This window comes from Dasypus novemcinctus, chromosome 12, assembly GCF_030445035.2.
Source record: "Dasypus novemcinctus isolate mDasNov1 chromosome 12, mDasNov1.1.hap2, whole genome shotgun sequence".
NCBI lineage: Eukaryota > Metazoa > Chordata > Mammalia > Cingulata > Dasypodidae > Dasypus > Dasypus novemcinctus.
The window spans coordinates 50,034,773-50,056,191 of record NC_080684.1 but is presented as its reverse complement, the minus strand read 5'-3'; the positions used below and the strand labels follow the sequence as shown (position 1 = coordinate 50,056,191).

Sequence of the window (21,419 nt, the reverse complement as noted above, 5' to 3'; positions counted from 1 at the left end):
CAGTCTTCTATTAGCTCAGCCCCTAGGGAAGAGGCAGGTGACAGAGGGTTTAGGCAGCAAAATGAAGGTGAGAACAAAAGGTGGTGTCATTGTTTGGAGCCACAGTGCTGTTCAGGTCCATTCGGCTCATGTTTCCCAGGCAGGTGAACCACAGGTATGATTCTGAGTATTCCATCTCCTTAAGAGGTATGAACTCTGCAACAGGCTTTCTCCCCCTGTGGATTGCTTCCTGGATTTGTTTGGCCTTCCTGAGATCAGTCTGGCCTTATAAAAGCCACAAGTGAATACAACAACTAGCATATTATTGTAATTTAAGGAAATTTTATCTTCGGAGACAAGATGCTGTTCAGTTGCTATTTAGCTGTGCCAGTTGGGTTAGAAAGGGAGATGATTCACAGCCCAGTCCAGTGGGACCAGTCAAAGGCTTGATTACACCTTGGTTCCAGGCTGTCTTGTGGAGCAAATGTCTTGACATTAGCAGGCACCACAAGGACTGCAATGATTTTGCATAGTCCAGATTTTAACTTGGGCATTGGCTTTTATGAAAGGGAGCACACAGGTGGGAGACTTGTGGACAGGGTCTCTTCTGTTCTTCTACCAAGGTGGATAAAAGATATGGATGCCACTTTAACGTATGAGTCATAGCCCCAAAGAAATCAGATGAAGATGGCTATCTTTATGGCTGCTGGCTAAATAAAAGCAAAGGCTATATTACAGTCCCCAGGGTTAAGAGAAATTTAACAAACTGAAAGTTCCAGTGCCTTAAAATAAGTCATCCTTGTATACAATAGTCATGCCACACATTTTTTTAATTGTACAAACGAATTGATAATACAATTTTGACGGGGTTCATTACTCTAAATTTTTAAATCAAGCTTCTGGGCTTAAGCATCAGAGACACTCTTTGTTCTGGGAAGCTGCAAACTAGAAGGTACCAGATAAGAAAGTGCTAGGAAAGTGTCCAGCTGTTAGCTATTATCATGTTTCTTTTGAACATACTGTACAAGGCACGTAGAGTTACTGAGAGTATCTGAGGGGATTAAAAACCATGGTTACGTTAATGCACACCCATCTCAGAGGAACTGCACTCACTTTTCTCTCACAATCTTTGCTTCCTGTGGCTTCTCTGCTAAACCTGGCAGCCTGCCTATGGTCTATGTAGTGCCTCAAGTCACTTTCAGCAGCCCTGGTGGAAAGAAGCCATTAAGGCAGAATAGCTGCTGCGGTAAGACAACTAATAACCTCCTTGTTAGTCAGGAATGTGTGTGGCAGCTAAAACCCTCTCACACAAACATTTTCCTGGCCATAGAATGACTGCTGGTTCAAAGCAATGTTAACTGTGGTTAATAAAATTAAATCTGAAGTCTTCTACCCATATGGAAATCACCCGCGCATTAGAGAAAATGTATTTGAATACCAATGATGTAGTATAAAGCACTAATTATATTATAAGGGCTCTTTACTTCCATTTCATTTTACTGTAGGCAAAGGTTTCAAGGACTTAGTGATCAGGTTTGCACAACCTCCACATGGCAAGGACAGACCCTGAAGCGCAGGCCTTTTGCTGGGCAGAATTTTCTGAGGTAGCAGGCCACTCTTCCCTCTTTCTCTAACTGAAGCCAAGAGATACAGATTCCTACTTAGGCCACAGGGAAAATGACCAATATGTTCAATCCTTAGACTCACTATCGCAGTCTTCTGCTGGAGACTGTCGTCTCTCTCTGCACTTGGCAGGTGAAAACTGTTGGAAGTAGGATCCCAGTTTTTGGGACAGTTGTTCACAGTGTTCCAGTGAGGGTACTTGGCAATTGAGGATCACTGAACCCCTCCACATGCTCTTCTAAAGAGGAAGACCTAGAGTTCAGGTAGGTGCAGACAAGCTGTCATTTGGGGGGAATGCTTGATTGATTTTTATAACAGATGTGTGTTATGTAATACTTCATTATTTGCAATTGTTCTTTGTGACAAAGCAAAGGAGAAGCACAAGACTTTCGGAGTACACAGGGATCACATTTCCTTCTAAGGCAGAGGCAGGTGCCAATCACAATTTCATAATGGACTGATGGCTGTGGTTGGATGAGCTCTCAGAGCAATTCCGGTGATCTCACCTATATGAAGGAGTGGAACAAGATGGTTTCTCAGGTCTCTTCTGTCATTCATTTGGAAACACAGAAATAAAGAAATGAAATATTGCATCTTTTAAAAATATATAATCCCGATGTATTCCTTTCCTGTCACACCCAGAAATAGAGTTATTTTGTGTCACTGAAGTGAGGATGAGTCCTCGGATTATTTTCCTTGGGATTTCAATAGATTTTTAAAAGAATGTAATCTTCTGAGATTATATTTTTCATTCCTTTACTTAGATCCATATGTGAAGACTATTCTTGGTCAATGATCGCTCACTCTGAGCCTCAGTTTCCTCAGCTGTAAAATGGAGATAAAATTTCTATCTTTATAGAATTATACTTTATAGAATTATATAGAATAAGGATTAAACTCATATATGTGAAGCTCCTTAGAACAGTATTTGACATATAGGATAGTGTATATTATTATTATCATCACCAAGGTTTTCTGAGTCTTTATACTTAATTGTGGATTTCCTAGATGTAGGATAGAGGTAGGTTTGGGTAGGGATGCTAAAGTTGAGGAGAACATCACAACCTTTTAGGCCTTTTAATCTAATACACATACAAAAGATTTACATAATTGAAACTCCATGGAGCAATACGTAGCAATATGTAACAGGATCAAATGCTGGTTTTAGGTGCTATAGTAACAAGAAAGAATGAAGTCAAGTGGGCTTTTGTACTTCAGGAGAAGGCTTGAGATTGAGCTGGGCTGAAGAACAGGTAGGAATGAGAAAGGAGGACATTGCAGATGAGAATAGAAAACAGGGCAGTGGGGAGACAGAGCTAGCAAAGCAGATGAGCAGAAGACTAGCTAGAGGAGCTGGATTACTGATGCTCTAGAAAGTTTGGTAGAGAATTCTTCACCTGACGGCAATGAAAACAGGAAAGAAATGAAAGTTTCTGAGTGAAGGGGAGAACAATAGGAGGGGACTTAAAGAAAGTTTCCTTGGTTATGGGAGTGGGGGGAAAGGCTCGAGTCCCTGGAGACTCAGGGTGAGATTGTCACTTGGGCTCTCTTATTGGGAGGATACATCCAGCACTGGGGCATTGCAGAGTGACAAAGAGGAAAGAAAAAGATTTAAGTGGCATTCTAAAGGAAAAATTAGTAGGAAAATTAGCAAGACCTGTGTATCGACTGAGAATAAAGGAATTGAAGTAGAGAGTAAGTCAAAGATTATTACAAATGTGATGTTGGGAAGATTGGGGAATTAAATAAAAGGAGAGAGCAGTAAACGAATTTGGTAGTGTAGTAATTGAGTTTGTGGGCATATGTGATCTTCTAAAATGATAGCTAACATCTATTGTGTGTTTAGCATGGGCCAGGCACTGGGTGTTTTACACGTAGAAACTCATTTCATTCTCACAGTAATTGTTTGAGATAGGTACTACGATTTGTTGATCCCCATTTTACAAGGGCACAAGAGGTTAAATATTTGTACAGTTAAACTGGGATCTCAACCCAGGCCATCTGATTCCACCACTTCCCTTAGCTACCTCTCAGGAAGTCGAACTCCGAAAAAGAGAGAAGACTGAGTGTAACAGTTGGGAATCATCAGTGCAGAGGTGTTAATTGCAGTTATGAGAATGGATGAGTTTTCTGAGGGAGAAAGCACGCAGTTAGGGGAGCAGATGGCTAAGAATGAATCTGGGGTGGAGAGTAGAGGGAGGGCAATGCGGGGTCAACTACAGGGAATGGAGCAGAGCCCCAGTAAGGGTGAATGAGATCAGAGAACAGCCACTGGCTTGACCTTGAAAGGACGGGTTTGGTGAGGGCTGTGGAGATGGAAGTAAGGGCTAACCAGTGAGAGTTTTATCAGTGACTGGAGGATGAAGTGACAAAGTTTTGTCAGGGAAAAGAAGAAGAACAGGATGTTTATATAAAGAACCTGCTTGCCTTTTATTTATTTATTTTTCTTCTCCCAAAACAAGGGAGACCTATACCTTAAGAAGCAAGAGGAAAGAGGGAGCATGACAATGTGGAAAAGGAAGGGAATATGTGTTGGGAAAAAAAGATACTGCAGGAATTTGAAAGGGAGAGAATCAACTCTGAGATCTGACAATCCAGTAATCCTGTCCCCACAGTAAAAGCTGTTGATTGTTTCCTTTTATGACTGTTTTTTTCCTCCCTGTATACATCCCTTCTGGAAAATTCTGTGCTCCTGATCTTTAATTTCTAGGCCTGCTACCCTGCTGTCTTTCTCTATCACCCTGTGTGGTGGTTTGAAGCTGTATGTACCCTGGAAACACATATTATTAAATTTAATCCATTCCTGCCAGAGTAAAACCCACTGTAAGTAGACATTTTGATGAGGTTACTTCAATTAAGGTGTGGCCCACCTCAGTCAGAACAGGTGTTAATCCTGTTACTGAAGCCCTTTATAAGAGAATGATATCCAGACAGGGGAAAAATAAACCACAGGAAGAAAGAGGCTGTACGTCAAGGGAACATGGAAGAGAAGGGAGAGACCAGGAGATGCCATCATGAGACTTGCCTTGAGACAGACTGAACCAAGGATTGCCAGCTGCCAGCCCCTAAACTTATTGTCTTTGGGAAGAAAGCATTGTCTTGACAATGTCTTGATTTGGGCTTTTTCCCAGCCTCAAACAATGAGTAAATACGTTCCCCTTGTTTAACCCAATCCAATTCATGGTATGTATTTGAGTGGCCTAGGAACCTGAAACACCCTGGAATTTCTTTTCTTTTCTTTTCTTTTTTTTTTATTTCCATCTCTTGGAGTCCCTATTCTTAAATAATGAGTTTTTCTCTTTCTTGGTTTATGTCTTTGTTTTGATGGGTCACATTCTTCAGTAGTTTCCTGAGAATGGAAGGGATGTGTTAGTCCTTGTGTGTCTGAAAAGTGTCTTTATTTTATATTCACTCTATATTTTGACTCATATAGAATTCCAAGTTTGAAAAAGATTCCCCATAATTTTTGACCATTATCTCCTACCTATGAGTGTTGTCATTGAGAAGTCTTAGGCCAATCTGATTCCTGAACTTTTGTATTTTGATTTTATTGTCTTTTATTTCACCTCACCAAATTTTTTTTTCTGTTTTGATTTGACTTCCTGGGGATGTCCTCAGCTTTATTTTCTAACTCATATTAAATTTTAAAATTCTACTGCAATATTTTGTTTCTAAGAGCTCTTTCATGTTCTTATTATATTGGTAAAATAATTTTACATACAGCTGGACTCAAAAGCGTAAAGTAGAAATCAACTTAATTTTTTCCTATCTTTCCTACTAAATCCCACTCCTGGATGTAATCTCAATTAGGTCCCAAACTTTTCCAGTCACTTGTTCCCAGTGCTCCCACCTTTCTTCATTCTGCCATAAAACTATCAGCTTTGGCACAATCTTTCACCTTTGCTCTTCCCCAGGCAGGAATTAGATAATAGCTATTCTGTTTCACAGAGTCCAGGGAGCAGGCATCAAGCTTTCCAAATGGTTTCCTTGAAGCTCTTGTTACTTGAGGTAATGGGAAGCAGATCCTTCCTTCCCTCTAAGATGAGAGCCAAAGGAAGCCTTGTGTAGGGCACAGAACATGGAAAAGACTAGAGGATTGAGGAATGCAGTTATTAATTTGTCTCCAAGCAGAGGAGGAAAAGGGACTTTCTGATAATACAGTTCTGCAAACTACATAATAGTCTACCTGCTACTGAAATAGCAGAAGAGTGCCCCAGTAGGCTGCTGTAGAGACTGCATGCTGACACATTACTTTAGTTCTGAGATCTTTATCTCTTACCCACTGTAATTCTGACATACCACATAAAGTTTTAAGACATGTAGCAAGCATTCAATAAATAGTATCCAATAATAATTATAAATGGAAGGTATTGTTCAGAATTAATTTGAGACTAATAATGTTAAAGTATTTGAGTTCCATGGTTTAGGAACAGCAAAGGTGAGGAGCGGTACAAAATGAGATCATTCTTAATAGAATGCTCACATTTTCACAATACTTCTCAATTCCAAAGTGCTTGCACATGCCCCACTGCATTTGGCTAGGATGAAGCATGCATTAGAAATGGACAACACTTGCTTTCTTAATAATTGAAACCCTTGAGAAAGAGAACCACACAATTCAAATAAGAAAGGGGTTTATATAGTAAAGAGGACATTTATTTGAAGCATGGATCTGTCCCACAGAGTTTTCTCTCAACAGAAAAGAATTAAGTTGCCCTCTGACTAGCGTGCCCTCTTGTGTGATGGGGTGATGTGAGGATCACAAGGCAGGAGTAACAAACCCTAATGGTTGTCCATATAATTGCAGAGCTTACTTTTCCAATCAATTAATTGAACACAAACTTTACGGAATGTACAACTGTTATTGTGCTGCATGGTAATTAGGCTTAAATGGTAGTAGCTAGTTTGTAAATCATGGTAATTGGAATTAATTTTAGTGAGTCAAATTTGTACCTCCTCTCTGTTCTCTAATACTGACAATTTTCCTTCAGACTGTGCTTTATATTTATGCAGGAAAAAAGTCAAGTTTTAGACCCAGCTCCCTTGGCCCAGCTCCTTCCCTGCCTCTCCTCCCCTTCCTTCACCCATGCCTGAGGGTCCTGTTTTCCTCCCAACCCCCAGTTTCTACCCTTCCTTTGCCTGTGGAGTTCAAAAGCCCTGGATCCAGCTTTCTTAGTTTGAATGATACCAACAATGCCAGAATTTCTGGAAGCACAAGGTTGTGGATGGCCTGCCCCAGGGGGAAGACAACCACCCACCGTGTTATAAGGAAAGGTAGGGATGAGATTTAGATGCTGTTTCTGGGAGTTCTGAGCCCAGCTAAGGGTTGGAAAGGCTGAAGAGGAAGGGATAAGGGATACTGGGGGTGCTAGCAGTCAGCTCCTGGGCTAAGGCTGTAGTAACCTGAAAGGAAGAGGCAGTGTTTGATTCAGGCCCATGTACTGTGGCGAAAGGAACCAGAACTGATGGGTACCCTCCTCCTACAGTCCTGAAGGTTTGGGGACTAAGACTAGGCCCCAGTGGGGACAGAGGTATTGTAGTCTCTGGCTACAGTGTTCAGGTTTACAATGATGCACGACCCATAGCCTGCTCCAAGGAAGGATGTGTTGATGTTGCTGCTGGCAGTGCCCTCTGCTGTCAGCCCTTTCATGGATTTCCTCCACTGCAGAGCAAAACTTGCCCAAGGCTACACCCTTCCTATGGGGGGGGGGCTGCTTCAATCCAGGCAGGACAACTCTGTCAGGTCATTTTAACTCCAGAGCTCCCAGCAGTCAAGACTTGTCAGGCCTGCCTTGCAACTTAACTTTTTCCACCCAGTCCTGCCTCCATCCTCTCCCTTCCACAGGTATTCAGCCCGAGGGCCCTCACTCATAAACACTGGGCACATTAAGCTTCATTTCAGCGTCTGCTTACCAGAAAATCCAGCCTGCAAAGAAGTCTGGTCCTATTTCTCCAATAGTGGTTTATATTTCTATTTTGCAGTTGTCTTTTCTGCTGTTCTCTTTGACCTTAAATGTTTATACCTGATTTATTAATTTGTTGCCATTTCATAGCGTTTTAAAAGGGAATAAAGATAAACACATGTGTTTGGTCCACCATTGTCAGGGTTAAATGGCAGAGAACATAATTCATTCTGGCTATTTTTTTTTTTAGTTTTATATTGTTATGGTAAAATTTTTATCTTTATGGTAAAATTCTGACTATTTAAAACAGAAAGAGTATTTTCAGAGTATTCGGTGACGAGGTAGATTTATTGAAATAGCCCCAATTTTCACCCCTCCTTTACACTGTGACTTTGCAGCAATTCCCATCAAGAGGTCGACATTGTAGTGGAAGTGATGGGGTGCCGTGTCTAATCCTAGGTCATTTTGTTCTGCCTCTGGGAACCATCCCTCTGCCATGAGAACAACCCAGACTAGCATGCTGTAAGATGAAAGACCACAAGAAACAGAGATAAGTGTCCTAGTTGATGCCATCTGAGACTAGCTAACCTCTAGCTGATGCCATCTGAGACTAGCTAACCAACAGCTGACTATAAGTGTATGAGCAAGCTCAGCCAAGATCAGCAGAACTGGCCACCTGACCCATAGAATCATGAGCAATAATACCTGGTTATTGTTATAAGCCACTGCATTTGGGGGTAGTTTGTTACACAGCATTATTGTGGCAATAGATGATTGATATACTTGGCTTAAGGCATCACTGGGAGGCCGAAGTACACCCAAGGGTCACATCACAGAACGGACTAAAGAAGCCTGCAGTAAGGAAGTTGTAGAGCCAGGAAGCAGCCCACTGAATTGAAACGCCACTTGCTACATTACCTCAACTATGATCAGGAAGCTGCTAACACAGCTGCTGGCTACAGCACCAGGCTGCTGCCACCGCCATGAATTACACCATCACAGGATGCCCTGTGTTCTGCCTGTCTCTCATCTAACTCGGTTCATGCAAGGGCTTCTCATCAGTGGACTGGAAACTATCCCTGAACCTCAGCTGTAAAGGGCCTGTGAAATGTAGTTTTTACCTTTCTACCTTCTCCAGTACACAAGAAGGAGGTTGGAAGGGATTTGGAGTAATTGGTCCTCAGTGTCTGCCACAGCTATGATGAAATAAAGAAAGAATGATTCCTAAAACTACTCCGTAGAGAGTGCTCAATGATACTGAGCCAATTTCTTTAAGTTTATCTGTACATTATTTTACAATTGGGCATACCACTTATTGCACTGTAAAACATAATTAATCCAATTAATAGAAGTTGAGATACTTAAGGATGCACAACATGGTACTAAGATTTCATGAGCTCCTTGCTGCAGCAAAATTCATATAAAAACTTCTTAATGGAACCAATTAAGGAGAGAAAACCTGACTTTATGTTCTAAAAAACTCTTGGTCTCTTATAGATACTTGATATAGGATTACTACTAGAAGAGTAATTTCTGAAGGGATACTAAGAGCATTTTAGTATATTTAGTATATTCAGTGCATATACATTAACCATGTGGAAAAAGAATATTTTAGTCTGTTTTGATGTAACTATAGAGATTTTCGAGGTTCTTAGGAAGGCTGGTGTGTAGCATCCTCTAATTGGGCCTAAAGATACAGCATCTGGCTTCAAGTGGTGAGAGAGGAGAGAGTTAATGCTTGAAAATTTGCAGAATTAGCAATTCTAGAAAAATCTGTGTTCCTGTGGTTGCTTTTCAGGGACAGCAATTTAAGACAATGGATAATCAGTAAAGAAAATAGAAGGCACTTCTTTAGATAACAGAATTATCACTAGTGAATGCATTAAAAGGAAAGGAAATTTGTGGCCCCCAAGTTTTGTTACTGTTGTCTTCTTGTTCAGCTGAGGCACAACATATAGAGTGGCATGTGAGGCTTATGGTAGTTTATTCCTTACTAGGAAGCAGTTTAGTCAGCCATGGCCTTGTATGGAGAGGCATCCTTCAGGCTCGCTCTCTCTCTCTCTCTCACACACACACACACACACAAATTTTGAAAGTCCCTCTTGTCAAGAGAACCTGGAGTCCCTCTAAAAGGTGTCCCACTGATTCAAAAGCCAGGCATTCCCTTGTGTACAAAGGCATCCTATGGCTAAAAGTCTGGAGGGAAAATTGTACTTGGCTCTTGGCAAGTCTTAATCACAAACCCTGTTTATTAGCTTTTGCTGACATAAGTGTGAGGAATCAGCAATTTTGCTTCTGAGACAGAATCCATTCATTTAATTTTGTCATTTTTCAGTTGTGCAATCAAAACTTTATTCATATGAGGAAAAAGCAGTTAATATGTATGGAAAAATGTAAAAGAAAGCAGTTGTCAGACTGATTACTTTTTGGCAAAGGTTGAGTTCAAGATTTACCCAGGAAAGCTCAAGTAAGTGAGACCAGAGAGGAAGCTACAGGGCTAAACAGCATGTTTAAGCTTGGAAACTGGAATTTCCAGAGAAAAGTACATATATGCATTACAAGGCAGTTGTACTAAGTTGATATATGCATTACATATATGCATTACAAGGCAGTTGTACTAAGTTGATAAAACAGTGGTTCCTAAAACAGCTAGCATTCTGATTTCTGAAGCAACAAGGGTAAAAGAAAAGAGAGAGAAAGAGAGACAGAGAGAAAGACAGAGAGACAGAGAGAGAGAGATGGAGAGAAGGAGAGACAGAGAGAGGGAGAGACAGAGAGAGAGAGAGAAGCTGAAGGTTCTAAGCACAACAGAAAACAAGTAAGTTACTTTTTGGGGAACTGATCTTGAGCAAATGTTAGTTAAAATCTTCTCAAGGGGCGTCTGGCATGGATTCAGCTATTGAGGGCCGAACAATAGAGAAAGTGAAAGGTGCTCTAGATCAGGTGTTTCCCAGGATGGAATTTAAAAGCAGCTCCTTTATCCAGCCTGCTCTTTAGTTCCCAGTCTTGGATCAAGCTTTCTGGTACTAGATTTAAAAGCATCTTCAGAATATCAGGGCACTCACATTTAGGCCCTTCCTTGCTTCTTTCCATTAATTTCCTGTGTTCTTTCCATCCTCCATTAGATTGTAATCATATTTGATGGCAGGGCCCTAATGGATATAGTATTCGATATCAGAAGGAATCCAACCCACCTCGGTCCGCTGTGTCAGAGAACCCAAAGGAGCAGAGCAATGCATTTCCACCTGCACTGCACTGCAGAGACTTCTCTGTTTTGCGCCCCTGAATGTGTCATAATTTATTTAACCAGTCCTCTGGATATGGATGTTTAGGTTGTGGCCAACCTTTTGTTACTATAAACAATGCATTAAACAACCTTAAATGAATATTTGTTCACATATGTCTGAATATATTTGTAGGATAAATTTACAGAAGTGAAGTTGTTCGGTCAAAGAAACTGTCAAATTGCCCTTCACAGAGGCTGTACCAATTTGGTCTCTTACAGAAAACAAAGAGAAATCTATTGCATGAGAAATACAGAAAAGGGAAGAGTAAGCCAGGTATAACACCGTTGTCCCAGTAAAAGAACCTTAGCTGGTGGAAGAGAGCGACTCATCGAAGTATAGCATCTACCACTTGAGGAGTTTCTTCCTGGCCTAGACTTCATGGACTTCACTTGAGCCCTTTGGTGAGGAGGAAGGCTAAGACACCAAGGGAAGAAGTTCTCTCAAACACTTTAGTGCTTGCTTTCGAGGGTAAGAGATGGCCGCAAGGGTTTGGCAGGTCAAGGAGGCTTCATGCATTTGTCCATTACCAATTAATATATCCAGCAGATACTTGGTAACATGCAAAAGTGGCTATGACTGTGAGCAGCAAGAGTGTCCCCTGCAGATGTGTGGCTATCAGTAAGTGGCAGTGCCACTAGGAACACTCTACATGGTAGCCATAAGCACATGTGAGACACCTCCTTGGAATGCCTCAAAACACTTGGGTGGGACTTCATTGTGCACTGGGTCTGTTTCCTGCAGTAGCAGAGGCTAAGGGCTGGCAAAACACAACCTCCTAGGTTGTCCTTTATTTCATTTCTGCATCTTTGCCTCATAATCTGGGGGAAGGCCTTTGTTTAAAAATAACAAGGTGGGAAACGGACTTTGGCCCAGTGGTTAGGGCGTCCGTCTACCATATGGGAGGTCCGCGGTTCAAACCCCGGGCCTCCTTGACCCGTGTGGAGCTGGCCATGCGCAGCGCTGATGCGCGCAAGGAGTGCCGTGCCACGCAAAGGTGTCCCCCGCGTGGGGGGCCCCACGCGCAAGGAGTGCGCCCGTGAGGAAAGCCGCCCAGCGTGAAAAGAAAGAGCAGCCTGCCCAGGAATGGCGCCGCCCACACTTCCGTTCCGCTGACGACAACAGAAGCGGACAAAGAAACAAGACGCAACAAATAGACACCAAGAACAGACAACCAGGGGAGGGGGGGAAATTAAATAAATAAATAAATCTTTAAAAAAAAAAACAAAAACAAGGTGAACTATTCTTCCTCAAGCCCTTATAATGAATCTTCAGCAAACCTAGGCTGTGGCTAAGTTGTTTTTACTACCTGCTGTCTGGTTTTCTTGTCATGTATTCCCTGCTCAGCAGAGCTTCACTGCAGCTATCATCGCCCTTAATTAGCAGACAGGCTACTACATTCTGCTCACTTATGCTGATTTTTCCTTAGCATCATGTGGTAACAAAGCTATGTGAACAATCAGAACTAACTGTGTGTTTCATACTCAGTAAGGTCGGTCTGCCTTCTTGCAGAAGACTTTGTTTTGTGTTCCACTGTGTCTTGTTTGTGCCATTCTTAATTTACACGATAGAGAGGCTGTCATCACCAATTAACATTTATCAAGGGCCCCCTGAGTGCCGGCCACATAGGGACGAATTTAATATTCTCTTGGTTTCAGATATCAGGTAGGTCCTTCAAATACATTTTTTAAGTATCTCACTGGGTAATGAAGAAGAACAGAGCTATCAATTAGGATTCAGAAAATGCTTAAAGGAGAGCATAAGGATCGGCATTGATATTTGAAACCTCAATAGAGGAAGTACTTTTTTTCAGTCATCAAATGATAGAAATAAAAGGTACTTGTATTCATTGTTCCTGGAAGAAGTCTGGCAGTATTCCATTCAGGTACCTGGCCTTCGATCATTCCATTTTCCTCTTTACTTACTGAAGTCCTTCTTACCTTAAGGATGAGTCTGAATATTTCTTCCTGAGGTGTTTTCTAATCTTCTCTGCCCTCAGGGATGATTCTCTCCTTCAAACTCCCATAGCTGTAATTATTTACACGCCTCATCTGGAAACTTAGCACATGATAAATATACCATGTATTGTTGAACAAATACATGTTCATTCTTCCAAACTATATTAGGGAACTTTCCAGCCAATTTATTTCTTTTCCATTCCTCAGGGTAATCAACACAGTGCTCTGTCATTGGTAGAATCTCAAGACATATTTACTGATGATAATGGCCATAGTCTATTAAAATCAGATGGGATTTTTTTTTTTTAAGGATAAGAGGCGAGACAAGCCTGAAGCTTTGAAAGCTGAGACCCAGGGACATCTTTAATGTTTTCTAATGTAAGTGCTGAATGTATATTTTTTGGAGGGGAGGGGGATTAGGGAAAAACATCGCTGGAGGAAGACAGCAATTTTTCTTCAAGATTCAATACAACTTTTAAAAAACCTGTCTAAGCTATATTTATTTTTTGGCCCATCCCTTTTGATGTGTCAATTAAGTAGTGTAATGTAGCTGTCGGGTGAGGGAACAGAAATTCAGAAGAATAGACTTGATATTTTCTTTTCACAAAAAGAAACATTCGGTTTCCTCATACATTTTGGAATTAAGAACACACCATCATGTTTTATGATGTCAAGAACCTCGGTTCCGCGAGGCCGCCTACAAGCTAACCCCACCAGAACGCAGACCCATTGTGGCGCAGCAAGCCGCCTGTCTAAGAACGCTCTCCAGCACGAAGCTCCCGCGTGGCCCCGCCCATCCCAGTTTCCGGAGCCTCATTGGCCGTTCTTCTGTCCGCCATCTCTTTTAGACTTCTGGATTAGGGCGTCTCCTTCTGGGTGCTGATAGGTGGGATTTTAGTGACGGCAAGGAACTATCCGAGTTTTTATTGGTTCTTAGGCTTGAAAATGGGCGGGGAGTGGCAGAGCGACGGGGCTCAAGGAAGAAAGCGCGGACTGCGCCGGCGCTTAGTCGGGGACGCCGGCTTGAGGCTTTTGCTAGGGAACCTACTGTTGTCGCCCCGCCCCCTCGGGGCTCTTTGTCCCGTTAACTGTCGGAGTGGCGGGGACTCCTGCGCTGGGCGACATGCCGGTGCGCTTTAAGGTGAGGCCGGGGTCCCCGGGCCCGAAGGCGGCTGGGAAGAGCAGCGGCGGGGCGGGTGCGGGGCGCGGGGGCCACGCTGTCTTTCTGCGCCACCTCCCTCCAACCCCGCAGAGGCTGTCAGCCCCCGAACCTATCACGATCCTCGGAGGGTGCGTGTCTCCTCGTACAAACTTGCGAGTTGTGGTATAGAACCGTTAGCTGTTACTGAGATAGGATTACTTGGGGACACCAGGGGGTGGAGATGGGAGAAGGGCCCTTTTTGAAAAGAAGTAAACGCAACTTCAGAAAGGTACACATAGGGCCCATCTCACAGCCTAGCATTTAACCCCTCTTCCATTTAAAACTTTGAAGTGTGTCTCTTAAAGGCTTAAGAAATGGGTCCTTAGTAGAGGCAGGGTGTAAGAAATACACGTTTTTTTGTATTGTCGTGCATTTATTTTAGGGTTTGTTAAAATTCCAGGTAGCTGGTAGCTGTCAGGGACTAGCCACCTTTCCACAAATCCTGTCTTGTTCTTAAAGGGTTTGTATCCAGAATGGAAGGGGAGTTTGTCTTTCTTTGGTTATCATTACCAACGTTGCTAAAAGTACTAGGCATAACTGATAATATTGTGTATTAGTGAGAGCTTAGTTAAGATAACCTATGGTGATAAGGATTTAGATTGTCACCTGTTATCAGACGTGAACTTGGGCTTTGAAATCAGAGAAAGAAAAGGGTAGCCTCTCTGAGTTTTGAATCCCTGCCAGCATCTTCCTCAAGTGGTTGAAAGCATTAAATGAGATAAGCACAGGGCTGGGTAAATATGAGCTCTTACTGAGGAACTTTTCTATGTTTATCAATATTTAAGTATTTCAACTCTTTGGAGGTTCAGAATTTTTTTTTTTTCTCCTGATGTCTGCCTTAAAACAACATTCACTAATTGCATTGTACTCAAATTGTACTTTGCATTACAGGGACTGAGTGAATACCAGAGAAACTTTCTGTGGAAAAAGTCGTATTTGTCAGAGTCCTATAATCCCTCAGTGGGGCGAAAGTACCCATGGGCTGGACTTAGATCAGATCAATTGGGTAAGTTGAACAACAAAAAAAATAGCATTATAACTTGAGTAAACCTTGGTCTAACTTTGCAAAACCATTTATTAAAAAATGATGATGCATTAGAATTGTTCATTTGACCTGGTTGACCTACTTATTTGTTTAGCAAATATTTATTGAGGGTTTATGGGCCAGGCCTCTTCCCAGCTGCTAGGGATATAGCTCTGACCAAGTCCCTTAACTATGGGAAGAGACAGTAAATGAGAAAACCAGTGAATACATAAGGGGATTTCAGATTGTTGTATGAAGTCGTGGGATAATGTGCTAGATATCTTGGTGGAGGTTTGCATTAGGGGAACACTTTAGATGGGATGGTCAGGAAAAGCCACTGAGACTTGAAATCTGAGAAGGGGCAAGCCTGAGGAAGAGTACTCCCAAGGTCTTGAGGAGTGGAAGCTTAGATAGGGTAAGTAGTTGGCTCAGTGTCACATCTATTAGGTGGCAGAACCGTGATTTGAAATGATCTGCTTTATTCAAATCCCAGAAGTTTAGAGCTCACATTGTTGTCATCGTGTGTGACACATGCTCCTCCCTGTATCACTGTATACTAGAGAAGTCAGAGCCCTGCACCAAGATATCCCAGAGCATGGTAGAAGGGAAGGTAGACAGACTGGCTATTGGACCTGCTTGTTTAATTCGCCTTCTCTAGAATATAAGATCTCTAAGAGCAGGGCTCTGTCTATTTCACCACCCTGTTGCCGTCCAGTACTTAACTCAGGGCCTTATAATAATCATACTCTAGTAGTTATTAAAATTAATTTTGGGAAGAATGAATAAACGTGTTCGAATCCACAAAAGCTATGTGACCTTGAACAAACGGCCTGTTTCTTCATGTGGGAATAAGGAAGTCTGTTGCACTGGATTGCTGGGAGGGATAAAGGAGATGGTGCATGTTCAAGGCCTGGTGCCTATTCTGATCAGTGCTTGCTGCCCTGTATGCAGCATGTGTGTGGTGAGAATGCCCTGGCATGGGGCATGTAAGTCCCTCCACTTTTAGACGTTTGAAGTGAGGAAAATAAAGACTTAGGTGTGCAGTGCCAGCCCTGAGAAGTTAGTAAGATGAGGGAAGAGTTTCCAGTATTAGGCTTGGAGAACAAAAGGAAGGATGGACTAGAGTGGGTGACTCTTTAGGGTCCTCCTAAATATCAGGATCCTTAGTCCAGGGCTGGGTGTCCCTGCTTCTCTGGCGTGATGGGAATGCCCCCTGCTCATAATCTTTTTTCCAAATAACAAGAAATTCAAGGTTCTTTAGATTAATAATCCAAAATAAATCTCTTGAAAGTGTGAGTATTCTATAGAGGGCCTAAGGGGATATATGATACAGGGGAATTGGTTAACTAGACAGTTGCCCCAATAACATTTTAACTTAGATCAGCTGTATTTGTGAATGGGGACAGAGAAAAGAGACTGTGGGAGCAAAGTCATTTTGGAACACGTACATTATGAAGGAAGGTGTGACCTAGGTGAAGCACCTTACAGGGGAATTTTCAGTAATGGGGCTTCTGCATACCTAGGTGTTGGGGATAAGGTGAAAACTCCAGGAGACACAGAAAGGGAGGTGGGAGGTTAGTAATGAACGACAGCAGTTTTATCTAGGACTGAGTGGACATCCTTGTAAAGTCATGCTTCTGTTCCCCTGAGTGTTTCTTGTGTTGGGAGACAAGTGTAGATCCCTTGAGAATCTTCTTTCATTTTAATCTTCTACCAGAAACCTGACTCTTTGTTAAAGCAGAGAAGTCTAGGGCAGTGGTCTTCAAACTATCTTGCTATCATATTCCCTAAAAGAATTTTGAAAATCTTTGTACACCCTCTTATATTTTTAAGCTGATATTTAATTTTCGATTATAAGTTTAATGGAGAGTTTCAAATGATGTAATTTCTGATATATGGCGTATTTATGTGTTTTACGTACATTTTGTTAAAACTTTGGAGCTGCTGATTCAGCTTATGCAGTTCATAGAATTGTTCATTATATAATTGACAAAGGCAATTCTCATTGACAAATGAACCAGACAAATCAAACTAATTATTTGGGACAAAAAAGGTCCAACTTTACATTTCAGTTTAAATAAATGTGTTAATATGCAGTTTCCATGACAACCTAATTACACCTGAATTTTAATTCTCAGATAAGTAGATAAAAAATATGTGAAGCCGGATGAAATAAGGTGCTTCCCCTTTGTTATTTCTAATCTCTGTTCTCTTTGCTGTCAGATATTCTCATACTACCCCTTTCTTTGTCTCTCCCTTCCCTCCTGAGCACCATAGTAAATTTCAGCTGACTGTGAGATGTGCCTTTTTTTGTTGTTGTTAAGTGGGAAAAGGGAGGTTAAGAAAAGGGCAGAGGGAAATGAAACAACTAATGGCAGGTGTAGGTTGCAGGGAGATCAGTTTTAGAAAAAAGTACAAAGAGAAGTTAAAGATCTAGAAATTGATTCTCTTTAGCTGCCCATTCCTTGGAATGTCTTTCTGTTTCCCAAGACACATATTCACCCAATTTGAAGACTGCTGGTCTAGAGAAGTCTCATAAAAATGGGGACCCTGGGTTTGATGGCCAAAATGTGCATGATAAAGGCTAAGGACCTTTGGATATTACCTTATGCCAGACTTCCTGTCCACCTCCATTTTCCTCCTGTTCTGGTCTTAATCTTCTTTCCCTACCCCTGTACAGTCTTCTATTTATAGAACAGCCCCAAAGTAGGGCAGTATCTCAGTGTCTGTCATTCTACAGAATTCCTTTTACCTGGGCAGAGTGTTAGGTTTTTTAAGACATTTGCTTGCCAGACAGAAATACAGAGAAATTGTATCTTAGCTCTTAGCTCTTGTGAAAAGGGTTCATTCTTTTTAATTCTCAGGAAGTCAAGGCTAATATAGAACTAAGATCCAGCATAATGACATCTCATCCCTTCTCATCTTGGTCTGTTCTGCATAAGAGAAGCTTTGTGAAAAGTTCCAAATTTTGACAGTACTAGGGCCCCCATTGTTCTATTAAGTAGCACAGGAAAGTAATTAAAAACTGAGGCAGCATGTGCCACTTGACTTGCCAGGTCCATGGTGCTGGGATTCTAGTGACTTGTATTAGGATAACTCGAACATGTGACCCCAATTTTAAGTTTTTTGTTATGGTCAAACTTTTAATACTTCTGTAAGGCAAAATTAAAAACTATATGTTGGATAACTATACTTATTTTTCTCCTCTGTAAGCAGAAGAATATTTTATCGGTATCAACTGAATTTTATTTTTTATTTTTTTATTTTTTTCTCTCTCTCTTTTTTTTTTAAATGTTACATTCAAAAAATATAAGAGGTCCCCATATACCCCCCACCCCCCCTCACCCCACTCCTCTCACATTAACAACCTCTTTCATCATCATGGGACATTCATTGCATTTGGTGAATACATTTTGGAGCACTGCTGCACCACATGGATAATTACATTGTAATTTACACTTTCCCCCAGCCCATCCAGTGGGCCATGGCAGGACATACAAGGTCCAGCATCTATCCCTGCAGTACCACCCAGGACAACTCCAAGTCCTGAAAATGCCCCCACATCATATCTCTTCTTCCCTCTCCCTACCCTCAGCAGCTACTGTGGCTACTTTATCCACATCAATTCTACAATTTCTTCCATTACTAATCACAGTAGTTTCATAGTAGAATATCAGTAAGTCCACTCGAATCCATTCTATTTCTCCTCTCATGGGTGCTATTAAAGTTTGTTTTTGTAACTGTGCTTTGCAGCTACTGTTTTTGTATACTGTGTTTTATAGGGATCACGAGAGAACCAAGTTTTATTTCAAAAAGAAGAGTTCCATATCATGACCCACAGATTTCAAAATCTCTTGAATGGAAGGGAGCTAATAATTCAGAAAATGGTGTGGTTTTATCACCAGAATCTGAAGGCTCAGTAACACCAAAATCACAAGAGGCAGAACATGAAGATGCTAACCAAGGAAAAGCTCTCACACTGGAAACTTCCAGGGTTCCCAAGAGAACCAGATCTCACTCTGCAGACTCCAGATCTGAAGGGGCTTCAGACCTTATAGAAAATAATGAGGATGTAATGTCAAACCATATACCCGTGAAAGAAAATGCAGAACTGGAACACTCTTCCGAGCTAGCAAATCATACATCAGTTAATGAAAAAGCGGAACTGGAACTCCCTACCAAGCTTCTTTCCGAAAAAGTGGATAATGGGGTAGGCATATTCACAATATATTTCTTTTCAAAAGTGTAGGTTTCTTGTAGGATTCATCATCATTTCAGTAGTGTTTCATTTTGTGATTAATGTTTGTCCATTGTTGTTTTCCTGTCTACTTTTCATAAGAGGCTGTTACTTTAGTCATTGAGAATTAGTTCGATTCTTAAAGCTCTCTATTTTGCATTGGTTATATTAAGATATCGCTTTATTGGGTGGACAGCCTGCCTCTGGATTTTAGTCATCATTTATCGGCACCTAAGTCCTAAGGGAGAGATCAAGTTGAGTCAGAGAAGGGGAGTAGGCCATTGCTTCTGGCAGGGGTAGTGAGCTGACTTCTGCCTAGCCCCTTTTCAGTATCCTATCGTGTACCAACAGGAAAACAAACAGAATCTCAATTGACAAAATGTAAAAGGAAGGAGAGTTCTGGCTGGATCTCAAAGATCTTGCCATTCTGCTCTCTTATGTCACAGCTGGCTTGTGGAAGGACCCTGAGAGCACTTAAGCAGAGGCTGCAGGGACCCATGCAGGGATCTCGCTGCTTCCCACATTTCTTTCTCCACTCCACTGCTTCTTCCCCATTTCCTGTTCACTGCTCATTGGAACTACAGAGAGGATCCGTGGCTTTTTCAGAAAGCCAGGGTGCAAAGTAGAAGCAAGGAAGGTGCTGTGGGAGCCTGGTGGACAGGGTAAGGATGACCACAGAAGTGGGAGGTGGATAAGGCAAGATGCTGTGGTTTCTAAGTAGTCTATTTAATTGGTAGGAGAGAACTGAGAGGTGTATCTTTTTCTGGGGTACATAATTCCTGGACGGTATTAAGAAAGAAATTTAAAGTAGTTTGACCTTGTAAAAGAGATGATTTATATGTTGAAAAAGTTTGAATAGGAATTTTTAATGGCCTTGAGTGGGAATTTTTTTTCCCAACAGTTGGATAGACTTCTGCGGAAGAAAGCTGGATTGACTGTTGTTCCTTCACATCAAACTTTGAGAAATTCTGAATATCAAAGACAGTTTGTTTGGAAAACCCCTAAGGAAACTGCTCCAGTTTTTGCAGCCAATCAGGTAGTTTAATGGATGTAGTACATATCATTTCATTTGCTATATTGCTGCAGATTAACATAGAACTAAGAGATGAAAGAAAGAAATTCAGTGCTTCAGTAGGCCTTAGAGGTAGGTTCTAGAAAAGTGAAAGTGAGACTTTTGTTAAAACTACCTTGTAATTATGACTTATAGTCATAAATTTACTGTCCTAGGCTACTGATGATCACTGTTGGCAGATCCATCAAATACACTAAATATCAGACAGGGTAATGAAAACTTGGGGAATTGGTAAGTTTTTGCATGCTGTAGGATTTTTAAATTTGAGTTTTTACTAAATGGGTTTAATTCTAAAATGTTGTATTTAGTTGAGTAGTATAGTAAATGTTTTCTGCCTTCTGAGAAGGTCATGAATGCTTTGGATATTTTTATAAATTTAAAGTATTTTCAAAATAACATAAAATATATGATTTTGTTCTTGTATTCAAACATACAGTAGTAGCAATTGTTTTGTATTTACAAAATTCAAAAGCTATAACGATAAACTTATTGTGACACTAGATTTCATTGTATCCTTGCACAGTTTGAATATCAGATGACCATAACTAATAAATCCTCTATTGTTTTACCACTGGCATCGTCTATACAGTTCTTAAGCTCTTAACTCTCTCATATATTGTTCCTAACCATACTCTCAGGCCTAGGTGGGAAATACTTCCACTAACTGCCTATGGTGATTCAGTCTTTTCTTTATCCTCGTCTTTGTGTTTTTCTTTATAAACACACACATACCTCACACACATTCACATATTGTCACATTCATTTTCTTCTGTATCTCACATTCACTTGTATGCTTTATATACCCCAAAAGACTGAGAGGATAATTAGAATCAGCAAGACAATAGCATCAGTTATCCTGCATTAAACTAATGATATCAATGATCTTATAAATTGTGGCGGCTCTGGACATACTTGTTATTCAGCTATTTAAAACATGTTGAAAATTAATATAATATTTTAGGAATATATGAAATAAAGTGGTATGTATTCATGTCAACTTAGTAAACAGGACCAGCACTTCCTTTGCTTGCTTACAGGTGTCTTGCATAGTAAGTGTACTTACACAATTATTTATGACCTAGAAATTGTGATTGCATAGGTTTTGTGAAGGATTTGATCTATAAGCTAGAGCTCATTC

The 21,419-nt window shown here is 41.1% G+C and overlaps 1 protein-coding gene across 4 annotated transcripts in view; it reads left to right on the top strand.

The window, feature by feature from the left end:
* The first annotated feature begins 13,698 nt into the window (after positions 1-13,698).
* The window catches only part of MDM1 (Mdm1 nuclear protein), a 28,781-nt gene continuing 21,060 nt past the window's right edge, over positions 13,699-21,419 (top strand). For 2 of the 4 annotated variants that reach the window (XM_058308402.2, XM_058308401.2), the window contains exons 1-4: positions 13,699-13,888; positions 14,840-14,954; positions 18,755-19,182; positions 20,111-20,245. In XM_058308402.2, the coding sequence (XP_058164385.1) occupies positions 13,871-13,888; positions 14,840-14,954; positions 18,755-19,182; positions 20,111-20,245 (696 nt within the window). In that variant the 5' untranslated portion in view covers positions 13,699-13,870. The remainder of the gene's footprint in view (positions 13,889-14,839; positions 14,955-18,754; positions 19,183-20,110; positions 20,246-21,419) is intronic. The other 2 variants (XM_058308403.2, XM_071218936.1) reach the window with 2 other exon arrangements.